General features: G+C 48.9%; 1 protein-coding gene across 7 annotated transcripts in view; it reads right to left on the minus strand.

Moving 5' to 3' along the window:
- The window catches only part of LOC129818116 (disabled homolog 2-interacting protein-like), a 405,090-nt gene that overhangs the window by 59,143 nt on the left and 326,955 nt on the right, over window positions 1–18,992 (minus strand). For all 7 annotated transcript variants that reach the window (XM_055873702.1, XM_055873700.1, XM_055873703.1 and 4 more), the window contains 2 exons: window positions 18,453–18,551; window positions 10,391–10,945 (listed from right to left, as the gene is read on the minus strand). In XM_055873702.1, coding sequence (XP_055729677.1) covers window positions 10,391–10,945; window positions 18,453–18,551 — 654 coding nt within the window. The remainder of the gene's footprint in view (window positions 1–10,390; window positions 10,946–18,452; window positions 18,552–18,992) is intronic.

The following is an 18,992-nucleotide window of genomic DNA, read 5'->3' on the forward strand; positions in this document are numbered from 1 at the left end:
ACAATGTGCCATCACAGCAGCAAGATTTGTGACCTGTTGCCACAAGTATAGGGCAACCAGTGAAGAACAAACACCATTGTAAATACAACCCATATTTATGCTTATTTATTTTAACTTGTGTGCTTTAACCATTTGTACATTGTTACAACACTGTGTATATATATATATAATATAACATTTGTAATGTCTTTATTGTTTTGAAACTTCTGTATGTGTAATGTTTACTGTTAATTTTTACTGTTTATTTCACTTTTGTATAATATCTACCTCGCTTTGGCAATGTTAACACATGTTTCCCATGCCAATAAAGCCCCTTGAATTGAATTGAATTGAGAGAGGGAGAGAGGAGAGAGAGGGAGATACTAGAGGGGCTACACAGCGTATCCAATGGAGAGAGAGAGAGGGAGGGAGAGAGGAGAGAGAGGGAGAGACTAGAGGGGCTACACAGCGTATCCAATAGAGAGAGAGAGAGAGAGAGGGAGGGAGAGAGGAGAGAGAGGGAGAGACTAGAGTGGCTACACAGCGTATCCAATAGAGAGAGAGAGGGAGGGAGAGAGGAGAGAGAGGGAGAGACTAGAGGGGCTACACAGCGTATCCAATAGAGAGAGAGAGGGAGGGAGAGAGGAGAGAGAGGGAGAGACTAGAGGGGCTACACAGCGTATCCAATATAGAGAGAGAGGGAGGGAGAGGGGAGAGAGAGGGAGAGACTAGAGGGGCTACACAGCGTATCCAATATAGAGAGAGAGAGAGAGGGAGGGAGAGAGGAGAGAGAGGGAGAGACTAGAGGGGCTACACAGCGTATCCAATAGAGAGAGAGAGAGGGAGGGAGAGAGGAGAGAGAGGGAGAGACTAGAGGGGCTACACAGCGTATCCAATAGAGAGAGAGAGGGAGGGAGAGGGGAGAGAGAGGGAGAGACTAGAGGGGCTACACAGCGTATCCAATAGAGAGAGAGAGGGAGGGAGAGAGGAGAGAGAGGGAGAGACTAGAGGGGCTACACAGCGTATCCAATAGAGAGAGGGAGGGAGGGAGAGGGGAGAGAGAGGGAGAGACTAGAGGGGCTACACAGCGTATCCAATAGAGAGAGAGAGGGAGGGAGAGGGGAGAGAGAGGGAGAGACTAGAGGGGCTACACAGCGTATCCAATGGAGAGAGAGAGGGAGGGAGAGAGGAGAGAGAGGGAGAGACTAGAGGGGCTACACAGCGTATCCAATAGAGAGAGAGAGAGAGAGGGAGGGAGAGAGGAGAGAGAGGGAGAGACTAGAGGGGCTACACAGCGTATCCAATAGAGAGAGAGAGGGAGGGAGAGAGGAGAGAGAGGGAGAGACTAGAGGGGCTACACAGTGTATCCAATGGAGAGAGAGAGGGAGGGAGAGAGGAGAGAGAGGGAGAGACTAGAGGGGCTACACAGCGTATCCAATATAGAGAGAGAGAGAGAGGGAGAGAGGAGAGAGGAGAGAGAGGGAGAGACTAGAGGGGCTACACAGCGTATCCAATAGAGAGAGAGAGAGGGAGGGAGAGAGGAGAGAGAGGGAGAGACTAGAGGGGCTACACAGCGTATCCAATAGAGAGAGAGAGGGAGGGAGAGGGGAGAGAGAGGGAGAGACTAGAGGGGCTACACAGCGTATCCAATAGAGAGAGAGAGGGAGGGAGAGAGGAGAGAGAGGGAGAGACTAGAGGGGCTACACAGCGTATCCAATAGAGAGAGAGGAGGGAGGGAGAGAGGGAGAGAGAGGGAGAGACTAGAGGGGCTACACAGCGTATCCAATAGAGAGAGAGAGGGAGGGAGAGGGGAGAGAGAGGGAGAGACTAGAGGGGCTACACAGCGTATCCAATGGAGAGAGAGAGGGAGGGAGAGAGGAGAGAGAGGGAGAGACTAGAGGGGCTACACAGCGTATCCAATAGAGAGAGAGAGAGAGAGGGAGGGAGAGAGGAGAGAGAGGGAGAGACTAGAGGGGCTACACAGCGTATCCAATAGAGAGAGAGAGGGAGGGAGAGAGGAGAGAGAGGGAGAGACTAGAGGGGCTACACAGTGTATCCAATGGAGAGAGAGAGGGAGGGAGAGAGGAGAGAGAGGGAGAGACTAGAGGGGCTACACAGCGTATCCAATAGAGAGAGAGAGAGAGAGGGAGGGAGAGAGGAGAGAGAGGGAGAGACTAGAGGGGCTACACAGCGTATCCAATAGAGAGAGAGAGAGAGAGAGGGAGGGAGAGAGGAGAGAGAGGGAGAGACTAGAGGGGCTACACAGCGTATCCAATAGAGAGAGAGAGAGGGAGGGAGAGAGGAGAGAGAGGGAGAGAGGAGAGAGAGGGAGAGACTAGAGGGGCTACACAGCGTATCCAATATAGAGAGAGAGAGAGGGAGGGAGAGAGGAGAGAGAGGGAGAGACTAGAGGGGCTACACAGCGTATCCAATATAGAGAGAGAGGGAGGGAGAGAGGAGAGAGAGGGAGAGACTAGAGGGGCTACACAGCGTATCCAATAGAGAGAGAGAGAGAGAGAGAGAGAGAGAGAGAGAGAGAGAGAGAGAGAGAGAGAGAGAGAGAGGGAGAGACTAGAGGGGCTACACAGCGTATCCAATAGAGAGAGAGAGAGAGAGAGAGAGAGGGAGGGAGAGAGGAGAGAGAGGGAGAGACTAGAGGGGCTACACAGCGTATCCAATATAGAGAGAGAGAGAGAGAGGGAGGGAGAGAGGAGAGAGAGGGAGAGACTAGAGGGGCTACACAGCGTATCCAATATAGAGAGAGAGGGAGGGAGAGAGGAGAGAGAGGGAGAGACTAGAGGGGCTACACAGCGTATCCAATAGAGAGAGAGAGAGAGAGAGGGAGGGAGAGAGAGAGAGAGAGAGGGAGAGACTAGAGGGGCTACACAGCGTATCCAATAGAGAGAGAGAGAGAGGGAGGGAGAGAGGAGAGAGAGGGAGAGACTAGAGGGGCTACACAGCGTATCCAATAGAGAGAGAGAGAGAGAGGGAGGGAGAGAGGAGAGAGAGGGAGAGACTAGAGGGGCTACACAGCGTATCCAATAGAGAGAGAGAGAGAGAGGGAGGGAGAGAGGAGAGAGAGGGAGAGACTAGAGGGGCTACACAGCGTATCCAATAGAGAGAGAGAGAGAGGGAGAGAGGAGAGAGAGGGAGAGACTAGAGGGGCTACACAGCGTATCCAATAGAGAGAGAGAGGCAGGGAGAGAGGAGAGAGAGGGAGAGACTAGAGGGGCTACACAGCGTATCCAATAGAGAGAGAGAGGGAGGGAGAGAGGAGAGAGAGGGAGAGACTAGAGGGGCTACACAGCGTATCCAATAGAGAGAGAGAGGGAGGGAGAGAGGAGAGAGAGAGAGGGAGAGACTAGAGGGGCTACACAGCGTATCCAATAGAGAGAGAGAGGGAGGGAGAGGCGAGAGAGAGGGAGAGACTAGAGGGGCTACACAGCGTATCCAATAGAGAGAGAGAGAGGGAGGGAGAGAGGAGAGAGAGGGAGAGACTAGAGGGGCTACACAGCGTATCCAATAGAGAGAGAGAGGGAGGGAGAGAGGAGAGAGAGGGAGAGACTAGAGGGGCTACACAGCGTATCCAATAGAGAGAGAGAGGGAGGGAGAGAGGAGAGAGAGGGAGAGACTAGAGGGGCTACACAGCGTATCCAATAGAGAGAGAGAGAGGGAGGGAGAGAGGAGAGAGAGGGAGAGACTAGAGGGGCTACACAGCGTATCCAATAGAGAGAGAGAGGGAGGGAGAGAGGAGAGAGAGGGAGAGACTAGAGGGGCTACACAGCGTATCCAATAGAGAGAGAGGCAGGGAGAGAGGAGAGAGAGGGAGAGACTAGAGGGGCTACACAGCGTATCCAATAGAGAGAGAGAGAGAGAGGGAGGGAGAGAGGAGAGAGAGGGAGAGACTAGAGGGGCTACACAGCGTATCCAATACAGAGAGAGAGAGACTTTCTCTGACAGGGCAGGTCACAAACCATCTCTTCACCTCAGACACTGCAATTATAATGACCCTGCTGATTGTGATGCACCATGGAGGAGGGTCTGTCTCCACGCTTTCTTAAGCTATCGCTGCTAACCCTACCAAAACTGACTTCACATTAAGAGAATCAGCAGCAGGGTGGTAATGGATGAAGGCACTGGAAATAGATTAGTGTGTGTGTTTGTGTGTGTTGTGGTGTGGACATGTTTTTACTATACTTGTCAGAAGTCCCCACAAGAATGGTAAACAAACAAAAATTTGACCAACTGGGGAAATTTGTTAGTCCCCACAAGGTCAAATGGGGTTTAAGGTTAGGAGCTAGGATTAGGGTCTTTATATGCTGTCGTTGGCCAGATGAGATGGAGGATTCCTTAAATATCTGACACAGTCCACTCAAGGATAATGTAGTTATGTTATATACAGTAGATCACATACTGTATATTGTGTAAATAAGTATTTGGTTGCTGTGGCCAGGGAGTAATCATAGACCTGGATGAAAAAGACAGCCAGAAAATTAAGTTTTATTCCTAAAACATAACATTATGTAGCAGGAAAGAGTAGAGCAGAGGGGAGTTTGGCCTAAGACTTCATCTGCAGCTCGTAAAGGACAGACCACACAGTATAAATATGGATGTGAATATGAGATGATTGTGGACTACAGGAAAAGGAGGACCGAGCACGTCCCCATTCTCATCAATGGGGCTGTAGTGGAGCAGGTTGAGAGCTTCAAGTTCCTTGGTGTCCACATCATCAACAAACTAACATAGTCCAAGCACACCAAGACAGTCGTGAAGAGGGCATGACAAAGCCTATTCCCCCTCAGGAAACTAAAAAGATTTGGCATGGGTCCTGAGATCCTCAAAAGGTTCTACAGCTGCAACATCGAGAGCATCCTGACTGGTTGCATCATTGCCTGGTACGGCAACTCCTCGGCCTCCGACCGCAAGGTACTTCAGAGTGTAGTGCGTGCGACCCAGTACATCACTGGGGCTAAGCTGCCTGCCATCCAGGACCTCTATATCAGGCGGTATCAGAGGCAGGCCCTAAAAATTGCCAAAGACTCCAGCCACCTCAGTCATAGACTGTTCTCTCTACTACCGCATGGCAAGCGGTACCAGAGTGCCAAGTATAGGACAAAAAGGCTTCTCAACAGTTTTTACCCCCAAGTCATAAGACTCCTGAACAGGTAATCAAATGGCTACCCGGACTATTTGCATTGTGTGCCCCCCCCCCCAACCCCTCTTTTATGCTGATGCTACTCTCTGTTTATCATATATGCATAGTCACTTTAACTATACATTCATGTAAATACTACCTCAGTTGGGCCGACCAACCAGTGCTCCCGCACATTGGCTAACCGGACTATCTGCATTGTGTCCCACCACCCGCCAACCCCTCTTTTTACGCTACTGCTACTCTCTGTTCATCATATATGCATAGTCACTTTAACCATATCTACATGTACATACTACCTCAATCAGCCTGACTGACCGGTGTCTGTATGTAGCCTCGCTACTTTTATAGCCTCACTACTGTATATAGCCTGTCTTTTACTCTTGTTTTATTTCTTTACTTACCTATTGTTCACCTAATACCTTTTTTGCACTATTGTCACGTTCCTGACCTGTTTTCCTTTGTTTTGTATTCATTTTAGTTGGTCAGGGCGTGAGTTGGGTGGGTTTGTCTATGTTTGTATTTCTATGTGGGGTTTTTGTGTTCGGCCTGGTATGATTCTCAATTAGAGACAGGTGTGTATTGTTTGTCTCTAATTGAGAGTCATACAAAGGCAGCCAGGGTTTCACTGGTGTTTTGTGGGTGTTTGTTCCTGTGTCCTTACAGGACAGTTGAAGGTTAGTCACGTTTGTTGTTTTGTAGTTTGTAGTGTCTTGTTTGCTGTTTTTCATTAAAAGATGGCTTATTTCCCTCAATCCGCATCTTGGTCCTATCCATGCTCCTCCTCGTCTAAGGGGGAGAACAACAATGACTGCCTTTACAGAAACACCCACCACAACAGGACCAAGCGGATTGAGGAGAGAGAAAAAGAACTAAGGCACTGGACACAGGAGGAATGGTCTTGGGAGATCATGGACGGAAAAGGACCCTGGGGAAGGGTTGGAGAGAATCGCCGCTCTCGGGAGGTGAAGAAGGCAGCCACAGCCCAGGAGCGGTGGATTGAGGAGGCAGCACGTATGAGAGGCTGGAAGCCCGAGAGGCTCACCCAAGAATTTCTTGGGGGGGGGCTAAAGGGGAGTGTGGCGAAGCCGGGTTGGATACCTGAGCCAACTCCCCGGGCTTGCCGTGGAGTAAGAGGGCGTCGTACTGGTCAGACACCGTGTTATGCGGTGAAGCGCACGGTGTCCCCAGTACGCGTGCTTAGCCCAGTGCGGGCTATTCCACCTTGCCGCACTGGGAGGGCTAGGTTGGGCATCGAGCCGGATGCCATGAAGCCGGCCCAACGTATCTGGCCTCCAGTACGTCTCCTCGGGCCGGCGTACATGGCACCAGCCTTACAGGTGGTGTCCCCGGTTCGCCTGCATAGCTCAGTGCGGGCTATTCCACCTCGCCGCACTGGCAGGGCTACGGGGTCCATTCAACCTGGTAAGGTTGGGGAGGCTCGGTGCTCAAGAGCACGTGTCCTCCTTCACGGTCCGGTATATCCGGCGCCACCTTCCCACCCCAGCTCAGTACCACCAGTGCCTACACCACGCACCAGGCTTCCAGTGCATCTCCAGAGCCCTGTTCCTCTTCCACGTACTCTCCCTATGGTGCGTGTCTCCAGCCCGGTGCCTCCAGTTCCGGCACCACGCACCAAGCCTCCTGTGCGTCTCCAGAGCCCTGGACGCACTGTTCCTTCTCCCCGCACTCGCCCTGAGGTGCGTGCCCTCAGCCCGGTACCTCCAGTTCCGGTACCACGCACCAGGCCTAGAGTGCGCCACGAGAGTCCAGTGTGCCCTGTTCCTGTTCCCCGCACTCGCCCTGAGGTGCGTGCCCTCAGCCCGGTACCTCCAGTTCCGGTACCACGCACCAGGCCTATAGTGCGTCTCAGCCGGCCAGAGTCTGCCGTCTGCCCAGCGGTGCCTGAACGGCCCGTCTGCCCAGCTCCGTCTGAGCCATCTGTCTGCCCAGCGCCGTCTGAGCCATCTGTCTGCCCAGCGCCGTCTGAGCCATCTGTCTGCCCAGCGCCGTCTGAGCCATCTGTCTGCCCAGCGCCGTCTGAGCCATCTGTCTGCCCAGCGCCGTCTGAGCCATCCGTCTGCCCAGCGCCATCTGAGTCATCCGTCTGCCACGAGCCATTAGAGCCGCCCGTCTGTCCCGAGCCAGTAGAGCCGTCCGTCAGTCAGGAGCCGCTAGAGCCGTCCGTCAGTCAGGAGCCGCTAGAGCCGTCCGTCAGTCAGGAGCCGCTAGAGCCGTCCGTCAGTCAGGAGCCGCCAGAGACGCCCGCCAGTCAGGAGCTGCCAGAGACGCCCGCCAGTCAGGAGCTGCCAGAGACGCCCGCCAGTCAGGAGCTGCCAGAGACGCCCGCCAGTCAGGAGCTGCCAGAGACGCCCGCCAGTCAGGAGCTGCCAGAGACGCCCGCCAGTCAGGAGCTGCCAGAGACGCCCGCCAGTCAGGAGCTGCCAGAGACGCCCGCCAGTCAGGAGCTGCCAGAGACGCCCGCCAGTCAGGAGCTGCCAGAGACGTCCGACAGTCCGGAGCTGCCCTACAGTCCGGAGCTGCCCTACAGTCCGGAGCTGCCCTACAGTCCGGAGCTAACCTACAGTCCGGAGCTGCCACTCAGCCCGGACCTGCCGGAGTCCCTCAGCCAGGACCTGCCGGAGTCCCTCAGCCAGGACCTGCCGGAGTCCCTCAGCCAGGACCTGCCGGAGTCCCTCAGCCAGGACCTGCCGCCCCTTGTCCCGGTGCTGCCCCTTGTCCCGGTGCTGCCCCTTGTCCCGGTGCTGCCCCTTGTCCCGGTGCTGCCCCTTGTCCCGGTGCTGCCCCTTGTCCCGGTGCTGCCCCTTATCCCGGTGCTGCCCCTTATCCCGGTGCTGCCCCTTATCCCGGTGCTGCCCCTTCATTTAGGTGGGGTTAGTGGGAGGGTGGTCATTGGGAGGGGGATAAAGAAGCGGGGATTGATTATGGTGGGGTGGGGACCTCGTCCACCGCCAGAGCCGCCACCGTGGACAGACGCCCACCCAGACCCTCCCCTAGACTTTGTGCTGGTGCGCCCGGAGTTCGCACCTTAAGGGGGGGGTTCTGTCACGTTCCTGACCTGTTTTCCTTTGTTTTGTATTCATTTTAGTTGGTCAGGGCGTGAGTTGGGTGGGTTTGTCTATGTTTGTATTTCTATGTGGGGTTTTTGTGTTCGGCCTGGTATGATTCTCAATTAGAGACAGGTGTGTATTGTTTGTCTCTAATTGAGAGTCATACAAAGGCAGCCAGGGTTTCACTGGTGTTTTGTGGGTGTTTGTTCCTGTGTCCTTACAGGACAGTTGAAGGTTAGTCACGTTTGTTGTTTTGTAGTTTGTAGTGTCTTGTTTGCTGTTTTTCATTAAAAGATGGCTTATTTCCCTCAATCCGCATCTTGGTCCTATCCATGCTCCTCCTCGTCTAAGGGGGAGAACAACAATGACTGCCTTTACAACTATTGGTTAGAGCCTGTAAGTTAGCATTTCACTTTAAGGTCTACACCTGTTGTATTCGGCGCACGTGACAAATAAACTTTGATTTGGAATATACATCACGTGGTTTAGCCTCATTAAGTCTGGATCTGATGTAACTTGGAATGTTTTTTAGAACTATTAGTTGGGAATATTTGGGGTGTGTTGTGGTGCTGTGGGCTACAATCTGTGTAGTGCACCATCAATAATGTAGCCTAGGTTTCCAGGGAAATGTAAAGCTAAGATGTGTGTGTGTATACACATGAAACGTTCAAAGCAGTATAAGGGACACAGAGCACCCTCTAGAGAGACGTTTTCCGTCATTTCTCCTGTTTTGAGAAATCTTCAGCAGGAGAAGGGTAGTTTGTTTGTCTGACGAGGTTTGCTGAAGCCACCCGAACTAACACCCCAAAAAACAACAGCTATAAATAAATGAATCAGTCAATATATTCCTGTCCAGGCTAAATGTATCCATTGGATTCTGGCTATCCCTTTAATAGGTTTTACTGGCTTTTCAATTATTAGTCTGCTTGTAATAAATGTTAGTAGAAGAAATTAGGAAATATAGATTTGTGGGGACATTGTCCCATGAAGCCGTCCCTGGTGAAAATCAACTTTGAAACAGTGTCTCTGTGCTGGTATTAGCGTTTTACGACCTGTCTCCATGGGAGACGACAGGCAGATGAAAGAGGGAAGTAAGGGAGAGATGAAGGATTAACACTTTTCAGGGACACTGAATTTAATTAGGTCTAATTAACAGTGTGGCCATTTCTCCAGAGCCGTACAGAGCCTTTATAGCGTGTATGTCTGACCAACCCAGTGCAGGGACAGCAAAAGTCTACTGCAGCTCTCAGCAGGACCTCTTAAGTACTAATCGTTCATCATGGCAGTCTGATGAAGTCAGTCAGAGAGAGAAAGTCAGGGAGCTTCAAAGCTCTGTTCAGGAGACAATGTCAAGAGCGTCCTTGCTGGCTGGCTTGCACTCAAGTTGTCCTTGGCAACTGGAAAATAACATAAAGAGAAAAGAGCAAAGAACCCTCCTCTCACCGAGGCAGCAGCCAATGAAAGTTGCATACAGTACAATAATAGGCATTGCAGTAGGTAGCCAATTTGCTAGCTTGAGAGAGAGAGTGGGTTTGGTAGTGTGGTAGAGTGTAGACTGCTACCTGGATGAGAGATCATCTCTCAGAAATGACCCCAAAACAAGCTCAAAACACCATGCTAACACAGTGGGTTAATCTAGGCCTGCTAACACACCAATGCCTCTCTTCTCTTCTGTTCTGTTGAACATCCGTCCCAAACATCTCTGAGCTTTACAACCCTGCAGGAAAGTGAACTAAGGAGAACTGAGGGTGGATTAACAGCAGTTTGGGATCTAATACTTTCAGAGCCAGAGGCCAGAGCGGTCAAAAGGAAAAAGTGAAGACTGTTAAACAAACAGGAAATAACCTCTCTGGCCTCTGGCTCTGCTGAGACAGCTGCTGGCCCAGGTCAAATATTTAAAAAGCATTTAGTCAGGTTCGACCACATTCCTGAGGTTGACTTGCATTTAGTTTGAACTCGGTGACATAGAATACTACTGTAATACAGAATAAAAGCTGAGTTCTGATAGCTGTGTGTTGCACAGAGGATGACAGACATTGACCTTACTTAGCCAACACTCCTGTTGCAGTTGCTACCTTGAGCAAAGTCTTAGACAGGAAACATTGAGAGCGAATTGAACCAAAACATTTGTCAAACAAAAGTAAATGTGTGTGTGAACGAGTAATCTTTATGATCGCTAGGTTCCTACCTTGGCCTTGCCGGTGCTCTGTAGAATATGGACCAGTGCAGAAGCCATCTCCTCCTTGTTCTTCACACTGATGCCAGGCTCCAGCACAGAGCACAGCAACATGTAGTTATTGGTGGTGTACTCTGCAAACTCCTTATACATCTCCATAGGTAGGATGTTCATGCTCTGGTAGCGGGCCTTGATCCGGATCATGGGCCCTGGCGTCTTCCCTTTGTTGGGCGTCGGAGTGCTTACAGGGTACCACTTCTCCATGAACTGCCTCCCCGTCACCGCGGGGACTGGGATGTTGACCAGTCCGATGTAATTGTTCTTGTCTTTTTTCTTCTTCTTGTCCGAGTCCTTGTAGAGGTGGACCGTGATGCTCTTGGCAGCCGGGAGGTTGTTGAACTCAAAGTGCTCGCCCCAGAAGACGTTGTCGGTCTTGAGCTTGCAGGTGGTGCGGGCGTACAGGGTGTCGTCCAAACACAGCTCGCAGAAGTACTTCTTCTTGGCCGGAATGTCCTTGGCTTCGATGATCCACAGCTTCAGCATGTTCTCCACCCGACGGCTGTTGTCCTGAGTGGGGATAGAGAAAGGGAGGGGTGGGTTAGAGACAGGGTGGATCCCAGACCTGGGTCTTTAGTACATACTGACTGTAACTCAAATACTTGAGAGAGAGAAGAGGTTAGGGTCAATGGTAGCCAGACCTGGATCTAATACATATTTCAAATAGTATGCAGGTATGTTGGTGCTACCAAAGTTTATATGGGAATGTGGTGCTTCTCTCTGTAAACATTGTAGTTTCTGAGCCTTCCAAAAAAGAAAAAATGACAGCAACATACCTAAAATATAAAAAAATACTTGAGATGTGCTTGATTAAAGCTAGACTCACTGGAGTGCAGGGCGAGTGGATGGAGTTTAGTATACCTTATAACGGGTAATTAAGACATTACACATGAATAAATAGATGATTAAAATGCATATGTTAATGGTACTCAACGGTAGATTCTGCATAGAAATACAGTTCATTATGCAAAATGTATTTAATGGAAACAGTAATACAATAACATTCTCATGAATAGAACTCAGCAAATGGCTTTTAGACTGTTCTGGATATTGCACGTTATTTTACACCCACTACAAATAGTTTTTTCCACCCTTTTCTCATTTCAAAAACGCTCTAATGTCAGTTTCAGACGAATACATTCAGTTGGACAACTAACCCCTTTCCCTTTCCCTTTCAAGCGCCGATGTTTACGGACAAACAAGCAAACCTACACTGTATCTAATCTGTGGAAAATCACTAAATAATTAAAGACTTGCGAGGCAGAGATGGAAAGATTCATATCCCTGCCAGAAGTCTTTTGAGAAAAAAAACACTTCAAGGTTATTGCCTAACTTTTTTCCTGAAGGAGATTTTTACCCAAAATCCAGAAACTCCCAAGTGGTTCCATACATTGAAACTAGTTCAGTGGAGTTTTTCCTCTCCCCTTCTCTCTCCCTGTGGTGCTGTACTGAAACAGCCTAAAAAATGGGTCACGTGACTCTTGACGTTGCTGGATGCAGGCATCACTTTGCTCTGTTGCCAGTGAATTAATGATTCAGAAATCCGTGGGCAAATGTGTTGTTTTATTGAAAGTGTATGGCCAAATTAGCTATTTTTGTCAAAAGTACTATCGGTTTTGAGTCAGGAAATCTGTACTTTTCCACCTAAAACATTTGCAATTATTTTATATAATTATTTTAAGTAGCCTACTGCCACAGCAGCGGGTAACAACTTTTTTCAGCGGAGGTGTGAACACAGCGTTACACATTCGTTATACAAAGTAAACAACAACCTTCAAATAAGCCTGACGACTAAATACTCGCGGGTGTTGAAGAAAACTACTGAAGGAGCGCTGATGGTGTCGTTGAAACCATTTATTTGAGCCCCACGAATTTGGATGAAGAATTTTGTCAAATTGAGCTTCAGATGGCCACCGCCGTTCTAGCCACCGCAGCAGAAGCAGTAGCTGGACCACAGCCACAACCCATCCCCAGAATCAACATAGACTGGTGGTGCAGATGTAGCATTTGCGTGCCAATGCTGCGAATGAGGAATATTTGTGCTGCAGAGAATTTGAATACATGTCTAGAATTCTTACAGAAATGGAGGAACTTAATGATGACGATGAGCAATTTGCTTTTGCGTCCACAGAAATTCTGATGTCCTGGGAAAAAATGCTGTATACCAAAAACGAATTAGAGAATCACCCCTGTTCCAGCTGGACCAAATGGACAGTTATCTAACGAGTAAGTAGCTAAACGTATCTTTGATGAATGAACTCTTATCATATACTGTACCTCAAAGTGAGGGACCGTTAGTGGGTTTATGTTTTCACATTAGCCCAAAAGACTATATAGCCTATGTTTATTTATCACAATGTTTTTGGACATTCTATTCTCCAATGTGACACATTGTATAGTTTCTCAACCCCTCCTTCCTTAAAAACATAGAACAGCTAACTGGCTACTAGCTAGCAGCGGCCCGCTAGCTTTCTAGAGTACATCGGACTGTTAGCTTAATAGGCCCATCGGACAATTTCTTTGGCCACTATACCTAGTTTGCCAATCGGCCTGGTTTACCACACGGAACCCTGCTGATCCGTCCTCTGAACCGGAACCCCAACAGAGCTAGCCAGCTAACTAGCTACTAGCTAGTAGTCAGCTAGTCACTGCTAGTGGTCATCAGCTACTTCTAGCTCGGACAACTCTCGCCAGTCTGCACAACGCGACTCAAACCAGAGCAAATCGGACTTATTTTTCTCCATATTCACCTGGATCATCGCAGTTAGCTAGCTGCTATTTGAGTGGCCCCACCTGGGTAACGTCTCTGTCCCGAAGCAAGAACCAATTAGCCTGGAGCTAGCCTTGCTAGGCACATCTCCCGGCTAGCCAAAGAGGTCCATCAGCCACTCCTTGGGCTACAATACCTATTTTGCCAACTGGCCTGGACCCCAGCCGACCCATCACGACTTGACCACCGACATGATTCGCACGGTTTTCTCAACTGGCTCAGCCGTCGCGACGTCCCCTGAATGCCCATCCGCTAGCCTGCTAGCCGCGGCCCGCTAACTGTCCAGAGCACATCGGACTGTTAGCTTAAGAGGCCCATTGGACAAATTCTTTGGCCACTATACCTATTTTGCCAATTGGCCTGGTTTACCACACGGAGCCCTGCTGATCCGTCTGCCGACGTAATCAGCACGAGGGGGCCACATCAGACTTTATTCCGTCGCGACGTCACTCCAAGGCCTTTCTGCTAGCTTGCTATCCCCGGCCCGCTAGCTGCCTGAAGCCACTCACTGGACTCCTACGACCATTGCTGTTTTGGTTGGTAATTTTTGCCTTATTTCGCTGTAGAGCCTCTAACCCTGCTCAATACGCCTTATTTAACACTTTAGTTCCACCTACCACACATGCGGTGACATCACCTGGATTAAATTATATTTCTAGAGACAATATCTCTTTCATCGTCACTCCATGCACAGGTTTACCCTCACTGTATTCACATCCTACCATACCTTTGTCTGTACATTATACCCTTGAACCTATTCTTCCGTGCCCAGAAATGTGCTCCTTTTACTCTCTGTTCTGAAAGTACTAGACGACCATTTACTTTAGCCGTACCCTTATCCTACTCCTCCTCTGTTCCTCTGGTGATGTGGAGGTTAATCCAGGCCCTGCAGTGCCTAGCTCCACTCCCATTCCCCAGGTGCTATCATTAGTTGACTTCTGTAACCATAAAAGCCTTGGTTTCATGCATGTTAACATTAGAAGCCTCCTCCCTAAGTTAGTTTTATTCACTGCCCTAGCACACTCTGCCACCCCGGATGTCCTAGCCGTGTCTGAATCCTGACTCAGGAAGACCACTAAAAACCCTGAAATTTCCATCCCTAACTATAAACTTTTCCGACAAAATAGAACTGCCAAAGGGGGCGGTGTTGCAATCTACTGCAGAGATAGCCTGCAGAGTTCTGTCTTACTATCCAGGTCTGTACCCAAACAATTCGAGCTTCTACTTTTAAAAATCCACCTTTCCAAAAACAAGTCTCTCACCGTTGCCGCTTGCTATAGACCACCCTCTGCCCCCAGCTGTGCCCTGGACACCATATGTGAACTGATTGCCCCCCATCTATCTTCAGAGCTCGTGCTGCTAGGTGACCTAAACTGGGACATGCTTAACACACCGGCCATCCTACAATCTAAGCTTGATGCCCTCAATCTCACACAAATTATCAATGAACCCACCAGGTACAACCCCAAAACCATAAACACAGGCACCCTCACAGAGGTCATCGTAATCAACTTGCCCTCCAAATATACTTCTGCTGTTTTCAACCAAGATCTCGGCGATCACTGCCTCATTGCCTGCGGTCAAACGACCACCCCTCATCACTGTCAAACGCTCCCTAAAATACTTCAGCAAGCAGGCCTTTCTAAATCGACCTGGCCCGGGTATCATGGAAGGATGTTGACCTCATCCCGTCAGTAGAGGATGCCTGGTCATTCTTTAAAAGTGCCTTCCTCACCATCTTAAATAAGCATGCCCCTTTCAAAAAATGTTGAGCCAGGAACAGATATAGCCCTTGGTTCTCTCAAGACCTGACTGCCCTTGATCAGCACAAAAACATCCTGTGGCATTCTGCATTAGAATTGAATAGCCCCCGTGATATGCAACTTTTCAGGGAAGTTAGGAACCAATATACACAGGCAGTTAGGAAAGCTAAGGCTAGCTTTTTCTAGCAGAAATTTGCATCCTGTAGCACAAATTAAAAAAAGTTCTGGGACACTGTCACGCCCTGGCCTTAGTATTCTTTGTTTTCTTTATTATTTTAGTTAGGTCAGGGTGTGACATGGGGAATGTTTGTGTTTTGTCTCGTCTTGGGTGGTTATATGGTAAAGGGGGTGTTGGGTTTAGTGTATGGGGTTGTGTATAGTGAATGTGTCTAGGTATGTCTATGGTTGCCTGAGTGGTTCTCAATCAGAGACAGCTGTCTTTCATTTGTCTCTGATTGGGAGCCATATTTAAGGCAGCCATAGGCATTATGCGTTTGTGGGTAATTGTCTATGTAGAACGTTTGTAGCTTTTGTTATTGCACTTACGTTTGTATTTCACGGTCGTTTGTTGTTTTGTTTCGTTTTGTTATAAGTGTTCGTTTCGTGTTTCACTCGTCTCAAATAAAAGAGATGTATTTTTCACACGCTGCGCCTTGGTCCACTCATTATCCTCACGACGAACGTGACAGACACTGTAAAGTCCATGGAGAATAAGAGCACCTCCTCCCAGCTGCCGACTGCACTGAGGCTAGGAAACACTGTCACCACCAATAAATCCACTATAATTGAGAATTTCAAATAGCATTTTTCTACGGCTGGCCATGCTTTCCACCTGGCTACCTCTACCCCGGTCAACAGCCCTGCACTACCCACAGCAACTCGCCCAAGCCCCCCCCCCCCCCCCCATTTCTCCTTCACCAAAATCCAGATAGCTGATGTCCTGAAAGACCTGCAAAATCTGTACCCCTACAAATCAGCCGGGCTAGACAATCTGGACCCTCTCTTTTTAAAATGATCAGCCAAAATTTTTGCAACCCCTATTACTAGTCTGTTCAACCTCTCTTTCGTATCGTCTGAGATTCCCAAAGATTGGAAAGCTGCCGCGGTCATCCCCCTCTTCAAAGGGGGAGACACTCTAGACCCTAACTGCTACAGACCTATATCCCACCGTACCTTCTCCGCTATGCAATCCGGTTTCAGAGCTGGCCATGGGTGCACCTAAGCCACGCTCAAGGTCCTAAACGATATCATAACCGCCATCGATAAGAGACATTACTGCGCAGCCGTATTCATCGAACTGGCCAAGGCTTTCGACTCTGTCAATCACCACATTCTTTTCGGCAGACTCAACAGCCTTGGTTTCTCAAATGACTGCCTCGCCTGGTTTACCAACTACTTCTCAGATAGAGTTCAGTGTGTAAAATCGGAGGGCCTGTTGTCCGGACTTCTGGCAGTCTCTATGGGGGTGCCACAGGGTTCAATTCCCGGGTCGACTCTTTTCTCTGTATACATTGCTCTTGCTGCTGGTGATTCTCTCATCCACCTCTATGCAGATGACACCATTCTGTATACTTCTGGCCCTTCTTTGGACACTGTGTTAACTAACCTCCAGACGAGCTTCAATGCCGTACAACTCTCTTTCCGTGGCCTCCAACTGCTCTTAAATGCAAGTAAAACTAAATGCATGCTCTTCAACCGATCACTGCCCGCACCTGCCCGCCCATCCAGCATCACTACTCTGGACGACTCTGACTTAGAATATGTGGACAACTACAAATACCTAGGTGTCTGGCTAGACTTTAAACTCTCCTTCCAGACTCACATTAAGCATCTCCAATCCAAAATTAAATCTAGAATCGGTTTCCTATTTCGCAACAAAGCATCCTTCACTCATGCTGCCAAACATACCATCGTAAAACTGACCATCCTACCGATCCTCGACTTCGGAGATGTCATTTATAAAATAGCCTCCAACACGCTACTCAACAAATTGGATGCAGTCTATCACAGTGCCATCCGTTTTGTCACCAAAGCCCCATATACTACCCACCACTGTGACCTGTATGCTCTCGTCGCTTCATACTCGTCGCCAAACCCACTGGTTCCAGGTCATCTACAAGTCTCTGCTAGGTAAAGCCCCGCTTATCTCAGCTCACTGGTCACCATAGCAGCACCCACCAGTAGCACGCGCTCCAGCAGGTATATCTCACTGGTCACCCCCAAAGCCAATTCCTCATTTGGCCGCCTTTCGTTCCAGTTCTCTGCTGCCAATGACTGGAACGAACTGCAAAAATCACTGAAGCTGGAGACTCATATCTCCCTCACTAGCTTTAAGCACCAGCTGTCAGAGCAGCTCACAGATCACTGCACCTGTACATAGCCCATCTGTAAGCAGCCCATCCAACTACCTCATCCCCATACTGTATTTATTTATTCATCTTGCTCTTTTGCACCCCAGTATCTCTACTTGCACATTCATCCTATGCACATCTACCATTCCAGTGTATAATTGCTATATTGTAATTATTGTACCAGCCCCCCCCCCCAAAAAATCTGTGACATCAAGCTCCATATAACATATCGTGAAGTTTCTACGTAGCAGGATCTCCCCCACGAGGGCGCACATGCGCAGTTGTTACCCATCTCCGTTACTATGGCAGTCAGCTACATAAAATAATTATATCAAATAATCGCTAATATTTTAGGTTGAAAGGTACACATTTTGTGACTTAAAACTGATAGTACTTATGACAAAAACAAATAATAAAACACACTTCACGGATTTCTGAATCATGAATTCATTGGCAACGAAGCAGAGCGAGGCCTCCATCTAGCAACGTCAGGAGTCACGTGACCTGTTTTTGCCGATGTTTCAGTACAGCACCACAGGGAGAGAGAAGGGGAGAGGGAAAACTCCACTGAACTAGTTTCAATGTATGGAACCACTTGGGACCATTTTGGGTAAACTTCTTTAAAGTTCAAATTAAAAAGTAGTTTGTTAAATAATAAAAGATTAAGGCGGGAGAGCGCTGTCAGATTTGCATTATGTCTTGGCTTGACGCAGGGAGCCATATGTTAGCCGCTCGCCTGCCCGCCTGCTGCGCTGTTGTGATTAAAGGAAAAGTGTTGGGTCCTCTGTTTGGAAGTCTGGTGACTGTTCTGGCTGTGTTCTCCCACGGCTCTGTGTCTCTGGCTCTCTGGGGGTGCTACCACTGCAGATGTACAGTACAATACCAGACAGTGTGGATGATTTAACTCTCTGTCTGTCTAAGTGTCTGACTCAACTGCTCTGTTCCAATCAGGTCACTTGCTATCTTCCCTGGGCCCCTTGTTGAGTTAAGGTGTGTGATGGAATTGGAATCCAGACGGCCTCTGTTTCTGTCTTTGTACTTGAACAAGAAGATTGGAATCAATCCAATACACTAATCGTTGAATTTCTATCGGCAACGTTCTGTAACGTTAGACCTCAGACCCGTGGTCTCACCTTGTTGGGGTGGACGGCTCTCCTCAGGTTCTCCATCCACTTGTCCCTCTCTGATGAAGATCGACAGGAGAAACATTTACTTCCTGTTGAGGTGGTGACCTGAAACTCAGAGAAACACAACACTGTGACTACTGCCCTTCATACATGGGAAACCGATGCAGGATACAAGATATACACAGACTAAAAAGAGAAAACACATTACTACCGTACAATCAATCGTATCTTGATTTATGAATATTAGACTACACACACTCATTGTTTTGAGAGATAAGGTGTCTGACAGAGGGTTGATGGAGCTGAATGAGGAATCATTGAATAATGCCATTGGGTAAAGCACTCGGTAGTGGTTGGACATGAGAGAGATAAATAAATAAAAAGAGAGGAAGACAGATGGATACAAGAGAGAGGATATGAGAGAAAGAGAGAGTCGTGCGATGAGAGTGATAGCGATAAGTGAAAGTTTCTTCAGTCCATGGTAGAGAGTGGCTGGTTATTTTTACCTTTCAACCTGCTCACAGAAAGAGCTCAGAGTGCTTAGTC

This window comes from Salvelinus fontinalis, chromosome 21 (assembly GCF_029448725.1).
Source record: "Salvelinus fontinalis isolate EN_2023a chromosome 21, ASM2944872v1, whole genome shotgun sequence".
Lineage (NCBI taxonomy): Eukaryota > Metazoa > Chordata > Actinopteri > Salmoniformes > Salmonidae > Salvelinus > Salvelinus fontinalis.